A 24,046-nucleotide genomic window follows, 5' to 3' on the forward strand; every position below is an offset into this window, starting at 1 on the left:
TTATTTTCCGTCACATACTGTATACAAAATAAAAAATGAGGTGACAAAAGATGTAATTTCAATACCAACCAAGTGTGGAAAATCTAGCATTAATGATTTTGAAACATGACCGAGCAAGAGACCCTTACTTTATTTAAGATGCATTTTTAAAGTTATTTTGTAATTACATGTTATCATGAAACTGAAGTGCATGATGTGTTGAAATGCAAAGTAGAAAGCAGAAAAAGAGGCAAAGAAAATGCTGCATTTCTAAATATTTCAGTACGTAAATAATACCTAAAATATAACTTTAATTAATAATTCATGAAAAGTATTATTCCAAACACCTGTAATTATTTAATATGAACTTGCACGTCTTCTGTGAAGTAGAATTTAAGAATAGATTAATAGAACTGCAGTGTACTTTCAATCCACAGACCATATTACTGTTTTAAAACTATTGACAAATCAGTCTTGAAGTGAAAGATGATTATATTGACTAATATTATGAGTCACCCTTCATTTGCATTTGATTAAAAAGGCAATGCACTTTCTGAATTAGATTATAATTTAAGGGATGACAGTTTTCATGTTAAGGGAAAATGTTTATGATTTGTACGTACTGTATATACAGTGTAAACTCTTGCACTTCTATAGGAAAACAGCATTGTTTTTTTCTCCTTCAAAAATGTTGACCAAGATTGTATTTACTTCACAGCTGCCATTAATGATTTCATGTGATTTACAAAAAGTGATATTTTAGAATTCGTCATCACTGGAAAAGTGCATGTTAGTTTTATCTATCATAGCTAAATACATCACATATACAGTATTATATAGAACAGAACAATTCCAAAATGCAATCTAATTATTTAATATAGTTTACATGTAACATATAAAGGGAAAAATACACAAATGTTGTTTTCCTCTTGTAAAGTGCCATCAATAGCTTTATGTGTTGCTGCCTAAATATAATTTAAATGTCTCAGAAATGGGTGACGCTGGTAAAACGTGGTAATGCTAGTACATGTTATTATTAAATGCATGGTTTTGCAGATATGTTGAAAAAAAACAAACAAAAAAAATTATCTTCAGCAATGTACAGTATTGGTGCTATACGAAACAAAACAAATACCAGTTTCTTACTGCTTGTCTTGCATTTGCTCCTCCAACAATAAATGATCAAAGCAATACACAAAGAAGTGGATTCTGAAAATGTGTGCATTATGAAGTTACTAACCAAATAAATTGGACCTGTTTTTCAGACAAGGAACTGTGAATAAGTGCTGTCAGCAGTTGCTGCCATGGTACCTCAGAAAAGAACAGAACATGTCTCCATAGACTGCATCGTGTTGACTAGTTGTCTGCGTGCTCTTTTTGCTCTAGTGCTTGAAGTTTTGACTCATTGCCTTAGTCAGTTTTTTTTCCTGTTGGTTCAAAATGCATGTCAGGACACGCAAAAATGTAAATCAATATGGGGCTAATCTAGATTGTGAGTACAGATTGCTAGCAAGAACATTATTATTGAAGACTTCTCTTTGCTTTTAGATCAGCTCCTTGGCCTTCATTGTGAAAGAAGAGCCTGCTTCCTTCTTCATCATTCACATGCACTGCAATTTTATAGTACTTTTTTCTTTGGCCTTTTTGAAAACAGGGTGTGTTGTGACGAAAGGGAGATCTAAAATGTTCTTCCCTGACAAAGTAATGGTACCTACAATATACAGTACTATACTGTATATCTTATGTGTACTGGTAGTCTGTACTTGTACAGCAATGTGTTTATAAGCATACAGCAGCTGCTGTGCAAATTTTGAGGAGTCAGTTATAAATTTGGTTACTTGTGCCATTTTCTCTGAAGCTAAATGATTACTGAATTGTCAGTACAGCAGAGTAAGAAATGAGAACAGATAGTTGATAATATTTTCCTAAAAATAATTTTACAATATTTTTAGCAGTACATAGCTAGTTCAGAAATTTCATAAAAGCCTAATGTTATCAATGACCTGGTTCTGTCAAGAACAATATGAAGGCTAATTATTTACATTCTGCTGGAGTCCATAGGCTGTGATCCAGCAGTAGGGAGAAGAAACGCCCATGTGTAAATGCCCTATGGAGTACACAGGCTGGAATGTGGCATAATACAATAAACCTGTTATTATAAACAGCCTGCTAAATAAATGAATATTATACCTGTTATTAAACGACAAAGAAATGTTCAGTACATGAACAAACGGGGAAGACTGAGGCAAATAGTAATTTCACCCTTCTAAAACAGTAGGTAAGTTGCATGGTGTATGGGCTATTATCAATGTAAAATAACAGATACATAAATATTGTTGCACTGTGAACGTGAGTAGCAGATACAGTAGCAAGGGTTAGAGTTCATGTGTGTGCTATGCAGGCACAGACAAGGTATGAATTGAATCCTGGATTAAATTCAGCTTCTGATAGCTGCTGCCACACAGGCTGGATAAAGCCACACTTTGAAAACACACAGAGTTTAAATATTTTTAATTTAAGGTTTATATTTTTTCCTATAGCATGTTGTCAAGCATAGGAAAACGATGTACTGTGGAATAGATGAGAATCATTAAAAAGAGGTAATCCTGCATAAAATATTTATTTGTACTGTAGCTTTTTGCCTCATTATTCTTTTTTGTTGTAGAACAAATAAATTATTCTAAATGTATTTACAGTATGTCAACTGCAACCGAGCTTGAATATAACACAGAAGAGTATGAACCTCATTAAAGTGGTGGACATAAATACTGTTATCAGACTCTGTAACACTGGTGTAAATTCATATTGTTTCCTATTAATTTGCAATTGCAATTTACTGTCCATCAAGTTTTTCTCAGTGCAGCCTTGAGAAAGTCGTAAATCTTGACTTGTGGATGATGAGGCCTTGCTACTTAGATGTACTATATGTAGCATTACATCACATGTTAAGAATTACAACGCCATACCATGAAAAGTATTGCACAGTTTTCACAGTTTGTTTTTTTAAAGTCTTCAGTCATGACACAGCAGCTAATGTTGATTACACAACCTTTTCCACACATTCAAAGTAAAAAAAAGAAAGAAATTGATAATTACTCTGAAAGAAAAATGGAACAGTCATGATTGCACAGGTTATGATTTCAGAATTAAATACACCTCCCTCTATATGGCTCCTCAGTCAGGTAGTGAATTTCAAGCACAAAATGTAACTATGGAGACCAAGCACCTTATAACGCAGATCCAGGATAAAGCTATATAAAGGCAAAGTGAATAAATGACCTTTAATATCTCTTTGAGCATTGTGAAGTATATCATATAGGAGAATGGTGAAATAGGTCCTTAGTGCTAATAGATCAAATAGTGCAAGGCATGAAAATGCAGCCTAGGTTAGGATCGCCCTCCAAACTGAGACAAATCTGGTTATGGGTACTACTGTGAGGCCAACAGTGACTTTGAAAGAGTTGCAGAGTTCAATGGCTGAGATGGAAGAAATGGTCAAAAATATCCTTGTCAGTCCATAAGTGAAGCTGGTTCGGAACTAAAAAGACATCATTCCATGATGATCTAAATGATCCTGCAAATATGTGGCAAAATATGTGTTTTTTGTGGACAGAAAATGAAACTCTCTGGTCTATATCGAAAGCATTACTGTACATCTGACACAAACCCAACATGGAGCATCACTCAGTCAACAACTTAAGTACTACTGAGCAGGTTGGAAGCAGCATTATGTTGTAGTTCTTTTGCTCAGCGATTGGGAAGCTTGTCAAGACATACAGGATAATAGAGCAAAGCACATGTACAGTAAATCCTTGTGTAAAACCCTCTTAATATCCTTTCGAAGAAAATTCTTCACTCAGGTTAGGTGTGGTTCGGCAGAGTCCTTCATTCATGCACATGGAGAGGATACAATCATACAAATATGAGAGCAGTCTCTGAATTATTATGTCAAAGGAAATGGATTTTATACAGCAAGTTCATGGTAACATAGTGTGTTTCTCATACAAATACTTCTTTTTATCTGACCACATTGTTAAGAAATTAAAATTCTCCTTTTATTCTTTTATTAGCTTTATAAAGGAAGAATACAAATACAATGCATGAAGTTTAAACATTCTGTGGTTATACCATTAGTATCAAAAAGATCAAATGATATGCCTACAATTTATTATTTATTACTATCACTAGGCAGAAAAAACTGGGACAAAGATTTATCATTCAGCCAAAGCACAACACCAGAGCCTGGAATGGCTTAAAAATTAGAAAGTGAAAGTATTTGAGTGGTTTAGCCCTGACCTGAATCCTATATAAAATCTGTGAAAAAATTGAAAACTCCTAATCCTAAAACTAACCCCCTACCCCTTAAGTGTTCCCCAAGCAACTTGAGAGAGGTTTTGCACCAAATTGCACCAAGCCAGTGTACAAAGCTGGCATAGACTTACCCAGAAAGAATGCTGTTGAAGTTGTCGAGGTGTTTCCACCAAATACAGAGTTCACAAGTTGAATTCAAATGAAGTCATTGTATTCCAATTTTTTTATCTTACTCTCAGAAGTCTTCAGTTTACGCATTCATGTTTTGAATAAATTGATTTTTTAATGTGTATGCATCATTTTGAATGTGTATGCATCATTTTGAATGTGTATGCATCACAAAACACCATAGTAGGGGTCTGAATACTTGCATGCACTTCTGTATACTGTATGATGGAGGTAAGATTAGGTAAGATACTCCATTTGATCTGGTTATCAACTGAAAGCCAAAATCCAGTTCTCATCTGAACAAGTAACTCCCTTGACCTATGTCCTATTTCATGATGTTGGAGTTGTAGAATTATTTGTCTAGTTTTGTCTATCTATGAAATGGTCAGTAAACAGTGAGAAATTCCCATTGCTTGCAAACAATTGACAGTATTCTGACAGCACTACTGCAATTAAGACAAACCTGTACAAGGGTCTATCTACCAGAGTTACCAGGTTTACCAGGCTTGCTGTTTGTGTTGTAGACATGGACAATGACAAGGCACTGAATGACAGGGTTTATGTTTTTGATCAGTGTTGTCTGAGACACATTCTGTACTTGTACTCAGGAAATAAGTCACTCCCTGGCAGCGCTCCAGTGTGAGAATCAGAACAAGTGATTTTGTTGATCAGGTCATGGTATCAGATCAGATACAGCAAAGGACCAAAGGGGTATATGATTTGGCAGGGGCCTACAGACACCCAAGAGGCTGGCCAAGAGCTATCTGGCATCAAGCCATTGAGGATGATTAATTGTCTCCTAAAGTGAGCCTGGAAATGTGCACAGGACTAGACTTACCTATAACAGCTCACTGAGGTTACTGTACTCTGCACAGAAGCTGACTAGCAATAATGTAGAAAGTGTCCTGAAGACATTCTGAAACAATACATGGGCACCTTACCGTATGTGCTGAAACTCATATACTTTAAAAAACAGTGCACATATTTACAAAAATGGTACATGTAATTGAGTCAGAGCTGCTCATTCATTGCATTCTTATTTTTAATGTATATAGTTAAGAGAATTGAAGGTGAATGCAAATGACATGTACAGTACTTTAACTCCAATGTGGCCCACACCAGAGAAAAAAAAACGACAGCTTCTGAAAATACTGGCTATTTTAATCTCTTTAGTATAGGTTTTACATTATTTTATAAACCTTTAAAAATCATATCACCTTCAAGAATATCAAACGAAAGCATGTAATGAAAGGTGTGTCAAAATTTATGGTGCAATCTGTCTTGTAAATGCATGAGGCTGTTTAGTCTTTTTAGCCTTTCCAGGGAAATATAATTAAACACGTCAGTATTCTCGTTCTACCAATTACCATATTAGCCCATGCTGTCTTTTAAGTATTGGAAGCTATAGAATTAAATTTTAAAAAAAGTTTATTTTTTCTAGAGCACCGTTTAAATGGGTTCAGAATTAAGTCTTTTAATATTAGAGTTTGAATACGGATTTTAAGGATCAAAGTATGTTATACTGTATATTAACTTCTGATTAAAAATATTCTATCCAAATCTTTAGCAATTGTTCATCAGGAGGAAAGGGTTTTGAGAAATGTCATTAATTTCAATTTCATTATAGGCATTTAAAATGTATCTTTCTAAATTTCACATACAGTACCATCACAGGTTTTAAAATTAACCTAATTAAAATGTGTTTTAGTAGAAATGAAATCCAATTTTTGTTGGTCTCTACTTACCAAATTGTAATATTGGCTTCTTACTATCAAAGTGCTCCTTTTCAGAACAGGCCTGCACAACACAGTAAAATAAATTACCTTTACTTGTGCTGCTAGTGAAAAAGTGGGTGGAAAAGTACTCCTGTTAAAAAGTGTAGATAATGATAATATTCACATACTGTATTTGCATGTTTTGTTGATGAACAAACTGTAATACTGTAACATCAGTTACAGTATTTGAAAGACCTCTGTGTGCAACTATAGTCATTTACATGCTTTCAGAATAAATATCTGTCTCTGTAAGGTTTTGAAAAGTCTTAATGAATGAAAGCCTCTGAATTATCGATGGAAAAAAGACGTGGTTGTTTTATTTTCTACTAACCAAACGTTTAGTAGGGCACATTTAATCTCATGAAGACTGCGCAGAGCATGTGCTTCAATTCCATTACGTGGCATGTTTAACTGTTTGGAGAGCTGGACTTTGACACTGCCCATTTGCTTGCTTATTCTTATGTGACAGTAAATTGCAGCAAGACAATGTGTCACAACAGCTTTCTTTGGAAATGAGGACATACTGTAGAGTTACAGCATGTCTTGGATGCAGTACTCTCCACATGTGAGCTCCATTCAATATCTCTGGGATGAACAGGGATGAAATGTGGCATCTAGAGCTCAGAGACCAGTGAAATGGCACATTCTTCGGCATCTGCGACGAGGTGCAAGACATGCAACAGGCTTATCTTTTAGCACATTTAGCTGTGGCCATGTATGTTACTAGCTTGTGACTTTCACAGTAGACTACCTGTTTATAAGCCCTGTGTCTGGCAAATATTATTCAGTATACTTTACGTACTGTATGTTGTGTCTGTTCAACAATACGTCAGTGCATCAGCTATAGATTTTTTTTTTCATTTTACTTATAACTTTGACTTTGTTCAGTTTTGATGCCCTGGAGGTGGCTCACTGCATTATAGTATATAATGTTATCTTATTGTATAACATTTTTTTAGTATCTTAGTGTTATTATTGAAACAAATGCACCATTAAAAAAAGCTTTTGGGTGGTAAACCTGTTCTGTCTCTTCCCATCTATTTTATTTGAAAACATAGAGGCTTTTCACATAGTTGTATTTTTCATTTTTAAAAGCAGTATTTGTTCTATATATTATTAATTAAAGCAATCTAATTATAGAATAAACATTTATTATTACATGCAATTTATGTTATATGTGTATGTTAAAATTATATAATATACGGTATACATATATTTATATTATAAATGGTCAAATCCATGTATCATTTTCACTTATCACTTATTGCTAGTGAGGTTCGCAGTGGTAACAGGCTGAGCAGGGCGAACCAGACTTCCCTTTAACCAGCAACAGTCTCAGACTCCCCCTGGGGCATTCCCTGGCCACCTGGGAGATAGTGTACAGTCCCTCCAGCATGTCCTAGATATACCCTGGGGTTTCTTCCTAGTGGGCTGTGCCCAGGAAACCACCAACAGGAGGCACCCAGGAGAATTTCTTCCCAGATGCCTGAATCACCACTAAGAGGAGTAGTGACTCTACTCTGAGGTCAGCTCAGGCTGCCAAGCTCCTCCCTCTGTTACGAGGAGTCAGCCCAGCAGCCCTTCAGAGAAACCACATTCCCTTCTCTTGCTCCCACAATCTCCGCTATAGAATTTTTTTTCCCATTTCCCTTGTACCTTTATGAGTTTACTTAAACTCCTCCACTTGGGTAAACTGTTCCCCCATTATCCAGAGAAAACAATTCACTCTTTACCAGGAGAAAATCATGACCTCACGATGCCTTTGATATCCTGTGAGAGGAAACAAGCTGCACCCTTGGTGGGAACCTTGTCCACCTGGAACAGACTCAATTTAACATACTTAACTAAGAGAATGTGTACAAAACTCTTAACCCATACTCTTGCAGCACCTATCACAAGACACCTCGGGGGGTACAGCCAGCAGCCATATCACCCTGCAACTCACATCTGGCAGCCCACTGAAGCTCAGCAGGTGTGAGCCTGGTCAGTACCTGGATGGGAGACCTCCTGGGAAAAACTAAGGTTGCTGCTGGAAGAGGTGTTAGTGGGGCCAGCAGGGGGCGCTCACCCTGCGGTCCATGTGGGTCCTAATGCCCAAGTATAGTGACGGGGACACTATATGGTAAAAAGGCGCCGTCTTTCAGATGAGATGTAAAACCGAGGTCCTGACTCTCTGTGGTCATTAAAAATCCCAGGGCGTTTCTCGAAAAGATTGGCCCTTACCAATCATGGCCTCCTAATAATCCCCCTCTATGAATTGGCTACATTACTCTGCTCCCCTCCCCACTGATAGCTGATGTGTGGTGAGCGTTCTGGTGCACTATGGCTGCCGCCGCATCATCCAGGTGGATGCTGCACATTGGTGGTGGTGGAGGGGAGTCCCCATTACCTGTAAAGCGCTTTGAGTGGAGTGTCCAGAAAAGCGCTATATAAGTGTAAGCAATTATTATTATTATTATTATTATTATTATTACATGGTCATAAGCCTTCTTCAAGTCCACAAAACAAGTGTAGGCGGGAGTGGCAAACTCCTATACTCCCTCACGCAAGAGCAAGAGCAAAGAGTTTGTCTACTGTTCCATGACCAGGATGAAGTCAGCATTGTTCCTCCTGAGCTCTGGCATAGGCTTTCCCTGGGAGGGTGAGGAATGTGATTCCTCAGTAGTTGGAGCACACCATCTGTTCCCACTTTTTGATAATCGGGACAACCAACCCAGTCTGCCATTTCAGAGGTACCGTCCCTGCCTTCCACGCAACATTGAAAGAGGTGCATTAACCACAACATACCAACAATGTCCAGCGCCTTCAGCATTTCCGGATGGATCTCAGCCACTCCTGCACCTCTGTGATTATAGATTGGTTTAATCACTGCAGAGACCTGCAGTGTGAGCCACAGAAATGGACCCAGTTCCACTATAATTTGCCCCAATATATTAAGTTAGCTTCTCTTTTTATGGGACAACATCACAACAGAACCATCTTTTTCTTTAAAATTGGCCCACAATAAGTCACTGTTGTTGAACTGGTTCTGTTGTGTGTTCATTTTAATCTCCTTTTTTATAATTACATTTCTTTCTGTAAGTGCAAGACACATTTTGCAGTGTGGTTGTGTTTTACTCGGGGTGCACTAGCCCATGACTGCGTAATGACTTATTCACTATCTGGGTTTAATTTATTAGGCTACACTACAAAGGCAGAAATCAATACACTTGTGCTACAAATTGTGAGATGAGTTTCTGGAGCAAGGCCAGATGCATGACTCTTCTGGCCAGGCGGACAGCTGAAATGCCCATCTGCAGAGGCAAGTGGATTAACAATCATGGCCTTCATTTAGTTAATTACCTGAGTACAAGCTCAGCATTAAAGAACTGATAGCAACATCATTTTTTATTCACTTTCATGTGACTTCAACATAGATGTAACTTAGGCTAAATTAGATGTAAAATAAAATACACAGCACAGAGAGGAAATAAAGTTTGCTGTAATTAAATTGTGGGTCAAGGTCAGCGGAACTATCTATTTTAAGCACAGGCTCTGAACGCCAAATATTGTGTGGAAAAATCTACATTTTTGAAATTGCAGAAAGCGGTTTCTGGCTTTTTTTTAACCTTAATGTATTTTGTTTTTATCTAATGTCATCTGTACTTGAAATGTTTAGGAAAATCGATCTCCTTCGGTGGTTATTATTCTCCATCTTATTTCCAGGCATGTGTGATGAGTGTCCATATTTGCATAGTACTGTATACATGAGTGCTGCTTCTCAAAACCATACTTAATAATAAGTGGCAAAAGACAGACATGACTGAAGCACTTTGAGATTCTTAAAATATTTCAGTATTGATAATATTCAGTTTGTCAATAATAATAATAATCATCATCATCATCATCATCATCATCATCATCATTGCTTACACTTATATAGCACTTTTCTGGACACTACATTCAAAGCGTTTTACAGGTAATGGGGACTCCCCTCCATCACCACCAATGTGCAGCCCAGCCTAGATGATGTGACGCTCAGAACGCTCACCAAACAACAGCTATCAGTGGGGAGGAGAACAGAGTGATGAAGCCACTGCATAGATGGGGATTATTAGGAGGCCATGATTGGTAAGGGCCAATGGGAAATTTGGCCTGGATGCCGGGGCTACACCCCTACTCTTTTCAAAAAACACCCTGGGAGTTTCAATAACCACAGAGATTTAGGCCCCTGATTTTATGTCTCATCCTAAGGACGGCGCCTTTTTACAGTATAGTGTCCCGGTCACTATACTGGGGCATTAGGACCCACATAGATTGAGGGTGAGCACCCCCTGCTGGCCCCACTAACACCTCTTCCAGTAGCAACCTTAGGTAACCTGCTTAGCTTCAGTGGGTTGCCAGTTGTGAGTTGCAGGGTGATCTAGCTGCTGAGTGGATTTGGTGTGACTTGTCCAGGTGTGGGAATGGCAACCTAGTCAAGCCCTCCCTCACTATATAGAGAGTGAGCTAGACGGTTGGCTGCAAATGAGTGGTGGGATGGGTGCAGGAGGGGGGGTTCAGTCATAAACCCACAGATGGAACCTTCACACCATTGGCTCCTTAGTCAATGTCTAAACCTGTGGTTCCTCTCGTACTGTGTAGGAATTAGCATTGCAACAACACATCATCAGTAGGGTAAAACTAACGTGTCTAACCATGGTCTAGTCCTGGGTACGATATTCATATACAGTACATATGAGAGTGGAAGTGGGAGAGGTAGGACTCTAACCTTCCTCTTAAAATGATTCCTCTTATATTAACTCCATTAACTGTGATATTAAATATTAAATTATTAAATGTAGAAATTAATCTTAGATATTTAATGTAATAACCGTCACATTTGAAAAAAAAAACTTTTTAGAGTTTTAAAACTACAGCAGTTGAAAACAAAAGGCTGTTCTGTGAGGTTTTAAATGAACCTTCGTTCTTATGGGTAATGAGTTCTAATAGGTATTACAGTAACTATATGGTGCAAGGGCTATGCTTTCATAATACATCTGGTCATTCTGCATAATTGAATCTGCCACAACTATCCTTTTGCATGACACTATCACAAAAGATTTGCAATCGTTGATTTGGTTCCATTGTTTGTCCTAGTAACTAAATGGAAGGGTTTTTCAATTCAGCCGTGACGACTAAAAAAATCTAGTTTTTCATTAAAATAAACATGCTTAATTTGTTATATACAGCATTGTGAATTAATATAAAATGTTTCTGGAAGTGCATTCCTTATAAATAGCTTATTTTTAAATTATTCTCAAGGAAGCTCATGAATAACCAAACATAATAATTATAGACATGTACAGTATATCTAAAAGATAGTAGCACATAGACAGTAATTACTAGGACTAAGTAATTATTAGTCCAGTAATTATTTTCCAGAGAAAATGTTTTATTGATTAGTGAAATAAGCTTCCTGAAATAAGCTTCAATTAGAATGTTCCTTTTGAAGTTGAAAGTGCACATAAGCCTACAAATAAACATTCTTTCTGTGAGAATAACAGATAAAATTGAGTAGATTGTTTAACATGAAAGAAGAAGCAAAGGTACAACAGTGGCTTCCTTTGATTGTTTGCTTATTTTTATTCTTTACGTTTGTTGTGGTTAATTAAGAGCCTATCTTGCCATGCTTGTTTGGAGAGGATATTACCCAAGAGTATACTTAGTTTACACGAGAATTTACTTGATACTGTTACAAAAAGGGGTTACAAGAATGGTGAATATCAGAAATAGGCCAAGCAAATGAATCGATAATTAAAATAAATAATCATAACTGCCAACTAGATTTTGCCAAAAATATACATGTGTGGTTGGTATAATTAGAAGCACCTGAGTCCTTTGTTCTCTGGCACAGCTTTGGTTAAAAGAATAATAATTAAGGCACAATGGGTTAAACAGATAATGTATTCACCCACTAAACAGCACACAACATAAACATACAACATACTGATTACACTATTTACAAACAAGGCGTTTCAGAGGCCTTCAGTATGTCCTGATTACACAGAAAAACCCTAGACTGCTTCCAAGTATAGAAATACACTATAGCCCCTACATAGGTCTACAAGAGAGATAAAGTAATGAAGCAGTTCTCTTTTTATTTAACTGACAATAATTTTATAATTTATGTATATTTATTGATCTCTTTCCTGTAAGGGAGCCCAGTTAAAGGAAATTAACTTTATTAGATTTGGTCCCACACAAACATATTGCAACATCTCAAAGCCAAGCTTGGCACTAAATAGGTTTCACTGCAAAGCTTCAGAATAAGCTGATTTGAAAATGTTTTATGATAGTAAAGAGGCAAAAATGCATCCATAAAAGTCAAATAATAAGCTATTTTTTCTGATACATTAGCTTAAGCATTTTACTTGGCTTGCAGAGAATGTTGTACATTAATATAAAATTATTTTATATACTGTGATCAGAGGCGACAGGCAAAACTATAAGCAAAGAATATACCATTTCTACAGTAGGTGCTTATATAATTAGACATGGAATGAACAGCCTCCTGTGTTTCCTTATAAAGAAATGAAACACTGCTCTAGAACAAAGGTATATCTGAAACAACTGTATATTTAAAGGTCAGCACAGAAATAATGTCCAGTTGTCTCACAACTGTCATATCCTAAATAAAGACCTGTCACTACCAATTTGACCTGACAAGGGTATCGCCTGTTTTCTTAACTTAAAGGAACTACTGTACTATAAACACAGTACACACAATATAGGGATAATACAAATATCTCTGAAATGTCTTGGAATTTGTATGGCTATCGAGAATAAAAGATGAAGGTGAATGCAAAGAAGACCACTAGGCTCTGACTGGTTGTAATCAGACATTTACCTGATTTGATGGGTGACTGAAGTAAATGTGCACACAGAATTTTGAATTAGACAATGACCGATGGATTTCGGCTATGAGTTAGAACAAAGTAGTGGTCATAAAGGGCCCATCTGCAGTCTAATTGTCTCTTCACAGAAAATTCAGGTTTTCATGGATTTTAGGAGATAAGAAAGGTTAACATCAGAAACTGGGGAAGTTACAGTTGTGGTTAGACATGTAGAGGTGTGGATGGTATCCATCCTTTCTAAAGCTTGTATTGTATCTATCATTTTAGTGGGTGGTTTTATTTTAAACCATCATTAAAAGTAAATCCAGAAAGCTTCATTTCTTGTGAAGGTCAAAGTGGTTTACAGTACATAAGAGGATCCCTGAGACCCAGAAACCACAAGTGGTGATCTTTCATTCTGGAGACTAAAAAACAAGATAACAGCCACACCATGTGACTATTCACTTTGCCATAAACACTGTTTTATTATAGGTACAAGCACACGCTCATCAGGATTTATATCTACAGAACAACAATTTTCAGTATTTTCAGTATATAACAAAAGTTGTTAAAAATCCAACATTGATGTGAAACCATGTGCCCTGCTGGCATACTGTAATTCTCCCCCTGTTGCAACTTTTTACAGGTTTTAACAATCCAGTAAAAATCCACGATTTCACATGGGGGGTTGTATTACATACTGTAGGTGAAATAAATACTCTAAAATAATGACAATAATATGAGTTCCAGCATATTCATTAACTGACACCATAGTTAATATTCAGACCTGTACAGATGTTTGAGAAACAAAAACAAAATTTGAACTGGTTCAGTGTAAAATATCACATGCAAGTAGTGAGTATACAGGTTTTAAATATCAAATGGAGGTATTGAAAAAGAAGTAGCAAGATGTGCAAGATACATTTACTGTACAGTATGTTCACCTTCCATCATGTTGTATAAGAAAACAATAAGAAAATCCCAAGAAAAAGTTTGATCACCATGCTCCAACAGATATTGCTGCCTTAGAGAAAGTACTGTACAAAGGAGAGAGATTAATTCTTTGGTTTTTGAGAGACTACATCTAATGTAAATTTAAAAAGTATTGAGCGAGTAAATCTAGGGGATATCTTCAAGTTCAATAATAATTCAAGGAACCATAGACAGGAAAAAATTAAGTAAGGGAACATTTATGTAGTATAGAAATGCCTTTTTACTTAAAGATTCATGGACATCTGGACGTCCGTGTTGTTGAAGATCACTCTAGGGAATGGTCTGAAATGGGTTTATGGTTTTCTTAAATCATTTAGAACCTCTCAGCTGTACAAGGAAGGTGGGGCAAATTGCACAATGCTTGTTACCTGTTCTTTAGGAATAGATCCTAGGGGAGTTTATTTCAATTAAAATTATAGAAATAGAAATTGGAATATTTGTTGACATTAAAGTATTGTTTCACCATTTAAAAAAAATAGAAGTAGGTATATACAGTATTACGTTTTTTACTCTTGAAGTCTTGAACTTAAAACCATAATAATAAGCCTAAAATATAATAATATGCTTTTCCCATATCATTAATTATCACAATGCATTTTGATGTTAATCCTATAGATTTTTTTATCTCCGAAACTTTAGCTCATCTCAAGCGTGTAAGGGAGGGAGGCACTGTGACCTCTGGAACTCTGGCCAGACGGCTAACTACAACTTCTCTTAATAGCTAATTGTTCTGACCATGATCTTAACCATACACCCTGACAAATTCCTTGTAATCATGGAAATCTTGATGTTACCGAACTGTATAAAGGTAACTGCTTCCTTTGTATTCCCTGAACATCCCTACTATTGAGGTGTCCCTTGTATGCATACAATAATACAATAATACTGTTTACACTCTCATCCCAGGGCAAGAACTCTTCTGTTACAACAATTTGGTTGGTACAGTATTCTGATTTACAAAATATTATTTTAACGTTCTGGGAAACAAAAGATTTCTGATAAAAAACTTAGTTTACAAAGGTGAAAGCTGACGACCAATGGATTAAATGATATCAAAGAAAAAAAAATAACATTTAAATTATAGAAAACAAAAATAATATCTATTCAAATATAGAACAATACCTAAAAGGAAAAGCAGTAATTGTATTCATAAATAATCCATTGCTAAAGCATTCGATTTACTTCTCAGTGATACAGTACATCTTTAAATCTTTCCTCCTGAGATGCATTACACAATAATAAAAAAAATATTATTCTACCACATTTGACATAAAGCTGGCAGGTTTGCGTGGCGGTGCAGAATTTAGTGTCACTGCAAGCCTTCAAATTCAAAACAAATTTAAGTAGATTTTGATTACAAGTGAAGAGACACAGGAAGCTTTTTCAGATGCTATCAGCGTTCGTTAGTTATTATTATCTTTACAGCCACTGCCTTGAAGGGCACAGGGCAGCTTTATCAACGGCTCTGTTTTCAATAATTAGAGGTCTTGAGCTCCTCACTTTGTGTCTAAACACAAGCTACGTACAGTAGACTATAAAAGAAAGGGGGCTGCATGCAATCTAATTATTAGCATTAGAGAACCATGACTTTCTACTTCTAATTGGTTTCTGCTTGAACGTTCTTGAGGATTTGTTTGCTTCCCATGATGCAGCCATTTCCCTGCTGGTTCTCCCTGATAAGGGGAGAGTCACTATCATTGCACAACCCCCGTGACTGAAAATAAAGTATCTTTTTGACATGGATCATTTCATAATATAGGCCACAGTTAACAGATTTTGATGCTACTGTATAGCAACAAATTAAAGAGTGGTTGCTGGGGTTTTGCTGTCCGTCTAAAGTGTTTAAATGTATTGGCTATTTCACTGCAAATTACAGTACAAAAAAGATTTTACTGAATAATGTTGAACATCATCGTCCTTCTCCTTTCCCAGTCAAATTTAGAGTTGTTGCAGTATTCCTACCTACGTCTCTTCACCATTAATACAATTTTTGAACCAGTTAATAAGTCTCCTTTTTCTCCCTCTACTGACCAATGTAACACATTCATGCATTTTTTCACAGTACAAAACATAACATTAATAACCAGATGCTGACCTCATCTCCTGTAGTCATGACAACTGTGCCCTCTTCTGCTTTCACAGATTTGAGAATCTCTCATTTTACTGTTGTTGACACAACATATGTGAATTGGTATCTAAAATGATACCAAGTACTTGTGTAATGGAGCCTATTTCCACACCCCTACTTAGATCTAGCTTCTCTGCATTATGTCCATTTATTACTACCTCATCAATCAGTCCCTTTAATCTGTTCTTGCTCATGTAGGTTTAAAGTCTGCTCAAATATAACACCTTTGATAAAAAGATTTAACAAAATACTCACCTACTTAACAATTACCATCCTATTTCCAATTAGTTTTTTCTTGAAAACATTCTGAAATGCACAGTACCAGCTCATTGTCAGTGTTATGTTTCATCTAATGAGCTCTATGAACCTTTACGGTTAGGGTTTAACAAAATAAGATTCCTTTTCAAGATAGTGATTCACTGATACATTGTGACTCTGAATGACTTAATATTATCATCTCAGAATTACATAAAGTGCAACGTTTGATACTGTCAATTATGGCATCTTACTCTGAACCATGAAAATTGATTACTTTTACTTATCTTTGTTTTGTTGTTTGATTTGCTTCATTTTACAAAAGGGTGTCACTTTGTAAACCTTGGGTGATTTAAATCTGGTGTTATCCTGCTTGTTCAGAATGTTCCTCAGGGGCCTGTGTTGGGACTGATGTCATGGACTTGTGTTATACTGCCATGCTGATGCCACTCAGATTTACGTTTATCACCAGTTCAGGTGCTAAATGTTTGTGTTTTCTGCACTTTACATTTGCCTGACAACACTGAGATTACACTTGTAGACATCCCCAATTAGGCTTGCAAATTTAGTGGCTTCATTGGTGTTGATGATGCTGAAATTAAAACCATGATGAATGTAAGAAACCTTGGTATTGTTTTTGATCCTATTGTGATTTGATACTCATGTTTGGAATGTCACATGGGTATCTTTTAATCACCTGCACAATATTGCTCGCTTAAGGCACTTGACCTGTTGTCCATCTGATGCTGAAATATTGATACATGGCATTATTTAGTCAAGATTAGATTAGGGTAACAACTAACTGGAGTGACCAGTAAAGCTCTAAATAAGCTTGAGTACAGTACGTCTAGAATGCTTTGATGTGTGTACTCACTAAAACTATTGTACCTCAGCATTTAAAGGAGAGCTGTAATGCTACTTTTTTATTTTTAGAATGAATTGGCATTCATGAGTACATTTCAACTCACAATGAAAGTTAAATGTACACAATGACGTATAATGTGCAATTTACATAATGAAATTGATTACATTTCCAGGTATGCTCATCTCAGATTCTACATTTTTAGAAAGAGGCAACCAAACGTCTGGTGAGATAAAGCAACCCTATTATATTGTAAACAAGCAGGCTTGTGAATACTGTACATCTCTTTTAATTTAATAGAAATACTGCTCTTGACTTTGCCAACAAGATACAACTTACAGTACTTGCTAACTCTGCATGCAAATCAGGTTGGAAAAGTTCTGCAGTGAAATGTCTGCTGCACAACATGTACTTATTCACACGTACTTCTTATTACATTAGTCATTACAGTGACTAGTGAGCAGGAAGGGCTTCATCACATCGCAAATCACATAAACTCTTGCTCTCCCCAGTGGCAAGAACAGGAGTTTGGGACAACATGGCAACTGTAATGTATTTTCACAAAGATTTTATGCTTAATTTGGAATTTTGTAAAATTTGTGAATGTCTGTTCTTTAATATGGTTATCCTAGTGATCTCCTAGTAAAGTTAATTATCTGAGTAAATTATTAGGTATAACCTACATGTATTCCACTTCCTTCTGTTTGCCTAATTGTTCTAGGACAGATAGATACTGTAAATACATGAAAACAATATCTATTGTTCCAAACATCCTCAGTAAGGTGAGCAAGCTGGGAAGTGCAAAATGTGCTAACTTTTCTGTCCTCCACATTATTCACAACAATATGTAAATTTAAAAATAATGTTAAATTTCAACAATAAATGGTACTCTTAATGTCTCCACTCTTAGTATTAATGTTGTTCTGGTCAGTTCAGGAATCACTTAATGAATCTTGTAACTTGCCTTTGTTTTTAAGTATGTACGAATCTGAGATTTTGTATATTCTGTTGACAGAGCTCTAGGTTTATACTTTTATTCTTTTAATTAAAATCCACACCAAATAAATGCAGCACTTATTTCATCCATTCTCATTTGTTTTACCACCTTCATTAATTTTTTTCTTAAATCACTCTTTAAAGACATATCCAACTATGAAACTTCACAGAACAGAATTCACAGCAACAGGGATACTTTCTAATACATTGTTTCAGTCAAGGTCTCATACTATAGCAACCTTATTTCTAACCCTAGGAAAGAGTTAAATAGACAGGCTTAACTTTTATGTTTGGTTGCTATGAATCTGGTAGTTTAATATTTTTTTAATACAATTATCTGGAGCAATAAACCTGGAATTATTGCAACAGGTCTGCAATTGTTACAGCTCTCCTTGTTTTATAGCTTTAACCTACTGTATCTCTTCAAGGCAAGTAAGACAGAAGTACATGGAGTACAGTCAACAAACAATAGCTCTATCACAGTATTATCCAGAACTATGACGTTGTGGTGATCATGGGCTTATTCATCACAGGAATCAAATGTCATTTCCACATTTAATTTTTGCTATTAACCACTCATGCTTGAAGGGTAACATTAAATGTCAAAGACTGATTTTGGTGTTAAAATGCAGCAGATAAATGCAATATATTGATTAGGCCAGTATTTGTGTACTCTTTAAACATGATGTTATTGATACCCTTTTATTATTATTAACCTGAGGCATGCAGAATTAACTAATGTCCTCTTTTTTAACTAATTAATCAATTAAAATTATTTTATCAGCAGAAAATGTTCCTGAAATATTTTTGAACCACCAAATATGGGTATTTAACCTAGACAGCTCACAATTGACATTTTTGGCAGTCTGCAGCAATTAGTTAATGCGAGTCTTAACAGCATGGCTAGACTATCTAATGAAAAGTGCGTGTCTTGCAATCTAGCATTTATCTTGTTATGTTTTTGACTTTTCATTAGTATGTCTTCTCTTGATTTGTATACTTGTAATATAATAGAGTCTTATGGAGCCAACAAAATACATACTCATTTTTTTACACTGTAAAGTAGGACAAAACAAACATTCTCTTCCTCTTTCATGGGAATAATTAATCGATCTTGTTTTACATTGTATGTACTTTTAGCTCAGCTATGTATTGTAAATACATCAAGTTCAACAATCTAAATTTCCATTACCAAATGAAATGGCAGCTGAGATGTCTTAAGGTCAGTGATTTTTAAGTAGTGTCTGGGCACTGTGCTGCTTAGCAAAGAGATGTGAAATTGCTATGGTAACATCCTGGCAGAAGAATAGGTCAATTTTAAGTTCTAGTTTTATGCTTTTATTCTGCCTAGCTTGGCTGGAGATAAATGCCAGTAAACACAGCCTTTGTAGTGCCAATTAATCAGAAAATCTGAAAATTATAATTTATCTTAATACATTTCTCATAATTACAGTATGAGGGGATGTTTGATTCTAAATATGTTTCATTAATAATAAGAAAGCACAGGCATTCAAGATAACTGGTTGAATGTTGATTAATGTCAACCTTTATCCTTCACAACATATTTCATTCTTTCTAAGAGGAAAATTGTATATATTTTTATCTTAAAAAATATGACTATTTTTTGTTTCTTGTGCTCTGTATTTTTAATGGGTATGTTTTGTTGAATAAAAGCTGAGGCTGTGCATCTTTTTTTTAATAAAAAAGTAAAGCAGCGTACTGTATTAACTCATCAATGTTTTGTTTGTAGGACACAGCAGGACAGGAGCGTTACAGAACAATTACAACAGCATACTACCGTGGTGCAATGGGGTTTATTTTGATGTACGACATAACCAATGAAGAATCATTTAGTGCAGTACAAGACTGGTAAGTAAAACTCTTGTTACAGTCATCATAAAACCAAAGGACTTCACTTTAGAATTTAGAATAGGGATGCCAATCTAAAGAGTAAAACAAGAACAATAATCAAATCTGATTAAATTAAGGGCTTCAGAGTAAGTGAACACAGCAGTATCAAGATCATATTGTCCAAATCAAATCTGTAGCATTTGGTTCTTGGAGTCAAAATAAATTCAACAAACTTGCATTGTAGAACTGCTAACAAGTCGCTCCAGTAACTCATTATTATTCTCTGCAGGACTAAGCATGACTAGGCAGTAACAGTGTGTATCCTCTAAGACAGTCATACTCAAGTTACACACTTTTAGGTCATGATAAGAGGCTACTGGCAAGACAGAAGAAGCTGTGTGTTTCTCCAGTTCCCTATTCTCATTCAAGAACTCCATAATAGGGGAATTTAGCTGAATAATTGTTGTCATTAGTGATGTGTTGGAATTGATAAAATAATTAAAAAGCAAAACATTTTTGAGACTGTGGAAATGAACATTTGCTGTACTTACCATAACACCTAAATGTTCTTGTGTGAGTATCTGTATTGTGCCAAAAATAATGATTTAAAGATGTTTGAAAAAAGGCCTGTTAAGAAGGTAACTTGGTAAAAAGAAAAAAATAGTATATACTGTACAAAGTATTCAGACTTGCAAAGTATTCAGACAAGCTTGCAGTCATGATTCTTTGAAGTAGCAATTATTTCTTATATACAAAACCTATCCCACACATTTACAGCATGAAAACAAAAAAGAAGGAAATGAATAGATAATTTAAAAGAAAATTATCACACCACAAAGAAAAATAAAAAACTAAAATGTTTGGATGTGCAGTCAACATATTTCAGTTTTTTCGGATTAGATTTTGCTGACATTTGCTGTAACTTACAGTATATGACCTTCATATCTACCTTCAAGGCTTCAGGCTGAGCATTCGGGATTTGAATAAACATATTTTAAAAACGTTTATGCATCATTTTGTAATATCACAAAATTTGAAAGCATGGAATGGGTTGGAATACTGTATTTTTAATTACTGTCAGAAGACAAAGAAAGGCCATCAATGTAGTGGTGGTGACTTGGTAGATGTAAATTTTTATCTTGATTTTATTAGTGGCATTAATTAGTGCAGGGCACTGTATGGGAAACACATGTAAAAAAAAAAGAAAAAGGAGGACAGATAAACAATATTTAAAATAAATCTTTTTTTTTCTTGGTGTTGTCCCCAAAAGATGAAAAATATTATAAGTAGAGATATAGTGTTGTATTGTGTAGCAAAATATAGTGTAGTACATGCTTGTATAATACATAACAGGGTGAGTATTAATAGAGAAAACATTTTGTTAAGTGTTTACAATTTATCATCTTGTCGTGTCATCCCTTGTCTTGAAAGATACCCTGAATATCAGAAGTGTGTTCATATAACTAAATACAGTATATGCAGTAACCATTTACATATCCTGCATGAGTCTTTGTACAGTACGTTGATGTGATAAATACATGAGGCAAAGATAATGCTACCGTAATGGGCAAGCTGAAAAGTTCCTGAGTTTATTTAGAATGGAATACTATACAGAATTCAAATCACTGTTAATCTTAAGTTGTGAAAAAATAGATCTAAAATACTGGATTCCCAAGTATTTAAATGATACAGTGTGCTGCATTTTTAATGTTGTCCTTTTTCCTGTACCATTTAAGGTAATTCTTCAATGGATATTTATCTTATGAATCAGCTAAATATCTTCAGCACATATTCTGTCCTGTATTTAATGTTGATATGCTTTTAATGAGAGGACCATTCTCTAATGAGAATTTTTAGATACAAGTTAACTTGTTATAGAAAGTTATAAGAGATTTTCTCATGCATTTGTTATGTCTGCATATAATTTCCCCCATTTTTTCCAGAAACTGTAATAACATATATTTAGGGCATTAAAATGCAAAGTAAGAGTATAGAAACCAATAACAATTGCAGTGTGTTTTTAATTACTTTCAGAAGACATAGAAAGGCCATTAATGTCATGGTGGTGACTTGGCAGATGTAAATTTGTATCTTGATTTCATTACTCCCATTTCATACCACTAATGAGCAGAATTCAATTTTATGAGCCTAGCCCGTTTGTGATATCCCCTTATTATAAAACAGATCAGTTAACTGCAGAAGTGCTTTTCCTAAGATCAAATCCAGGTTAAAACAGGAGACGTCACAGTGAAGGTAGAATACCATGCATTCATGGAGTTTCAGTAACATGGTTTACAATCCAGTGTTCGCAAGTATAATCTGTAAATGTAAGAACAGAAGAAAAACAAATACAAAACAATACAAATAAAATGTATGTCTGGTCTGGTCTGTATAGTGTCTTTTCTTAAATGCAACTGGTATTTCTCTAGGCAGTTCTAATAATGTAAACAGACAGACCTACAATACCAGAATTTTTTTAAACTAAAATTTCATAATGGTTTACTAAGCAACATATCAATACACATAACAGCGGACATTCGTTGTCTTTATTGAATCAGTGAAACCAACTACACAGTGTTTTTTAATTCACATGAAATGGCTTTTTTAAAATTAGTTGATGACTCTAGAGTAGGAGTCTCCAACTGTAGTCCTGAATAGCCCTGGTCTAGCAGAGTTTATACTGTAGGCAGCTTTTAAATCATTAATATCTAAAAGGCCTGGAACAGTTTTAACCAGCAGGTGGTGTGTTCAGTTATACAACTTAAAGATGATTTGGAACACAAAACAAAATAACCTTTGGCCCTCAATCATCAGTGCCCCCTTAATTAAAACGGTTTTTGCTCAGGTGACTTTGGATGACCTATTTGAAAATGCAGCTCTCCAGGATGAGGGTTGCAGACCCGATGCCTAGAGTAACCACCTTGATCAATCTTATTGTCCAAAAACGGTAATCAATCCTTCGCTTGTGGGATTAAGTGTTATCTTACTACTATAACATGTTATCTTACCTTATACAGTATGTGTTTTGCAAGATAGAAGTAATACAGTTAATATTCTAATGGGGCTTCAGTGTGGAGTACATTCTTGCTTCTGAAACAAGGTCATGATTTCAAATGCTGCATACACACTGTTGTAATATCGTTGAATAAAAAATAAAACTACCCCCTGCTGTAAAATGGGAACACTCCAGGCCATAACAACGTAAGAAGGGTTACATATGAAAGGAGTACATTCAGTCCACCTATTTTGTTTAGTTCAACCAAGAACAAATAGACACTTTCCTGGAGTTAAGGGAACGTCATGCACTGAATATTTGTAGTCTTGACAATGAGACAATGAGGGAACCTGATTTAATTATGCAAAATCTTCAAAGGCAATGATAAAAGTCACACAACTGACTCCTTCAGAATAAGCACCAATAAGCACAAACATCAGGACACAAGTGGAAACAAGTGTGCTACAAGTGTGGCAGTGAATTGCAAGAATAGTAGGCACTTTTATCATGCAGAGGATTATGGAAGTATGGAAAAAGCTACCCAACCATGCTATCAAAGCCAAAATCATAGCTTGTCTCAAGAAACAGTCAGTTAGCTTCTTCTACAAAACAGGATGGATCAAATGGCCTTCACTCATTTGTAGCTGTTCCTATTGTTCTGCCAAACAAAGGGCATCAGCCGAGAGTTTGTGTGTTGAAAGTTGTCTTTATTTCATATGCATATGGGAGTCTTGCTCTTGTACACAAGACTCAAAAGACTCTCTGGTTGCATTGTGGGTATATGTGGTCATTCTAGAAAGCTGACCAGTACATATATTTTCTTACTGCCAGGTGGGCGACAAGTAGCCCATCTCCTGAATAGACCATTTGTTCTAGGTG

General features: G+C 35.6%; 1 protein-coding gene across 2 annotated transcripts in view; it reads left to right on the forward strand.

Annotated features, from left to right (window-relative positions):
- The window catches only part of rab3c (RAB3C, member RAS oncogene family), a 53,854-nt gene that overhangs the window by 10,321 nt on the left and 19,487 nt on the right, over positions 1-24,046 (forward strand). For both annotated transcript variants that reach the window (XM_006626811.3, XM_006626810.3), the window contains exon 3: positions 20,072-20,190. In XM_006626811.3, the coding sequence (XP_006626874.1) occupies positions 20,072-20,190 (119 nt within the window). The remainder of the gene's footprint in view (positions 1-20,071; positions 20,191-24,046) is intronic.

Source organism: Lepisosteus oculatus, chromosome 3 (assembly GCF_040954835.1).
Source record: "Lepisosteus oculatus isolate fLepOcu1 chromosome 3, fLepOcu1.hap2, whole genome shotgun sequence".
Taxonomy (NCBI): Eukaryota; Metazoa; Chordata; class Actinopteri; order Semionotiformes; family Lepisosteidae; genus Lepisosteus; species Lepisosteus oculatus.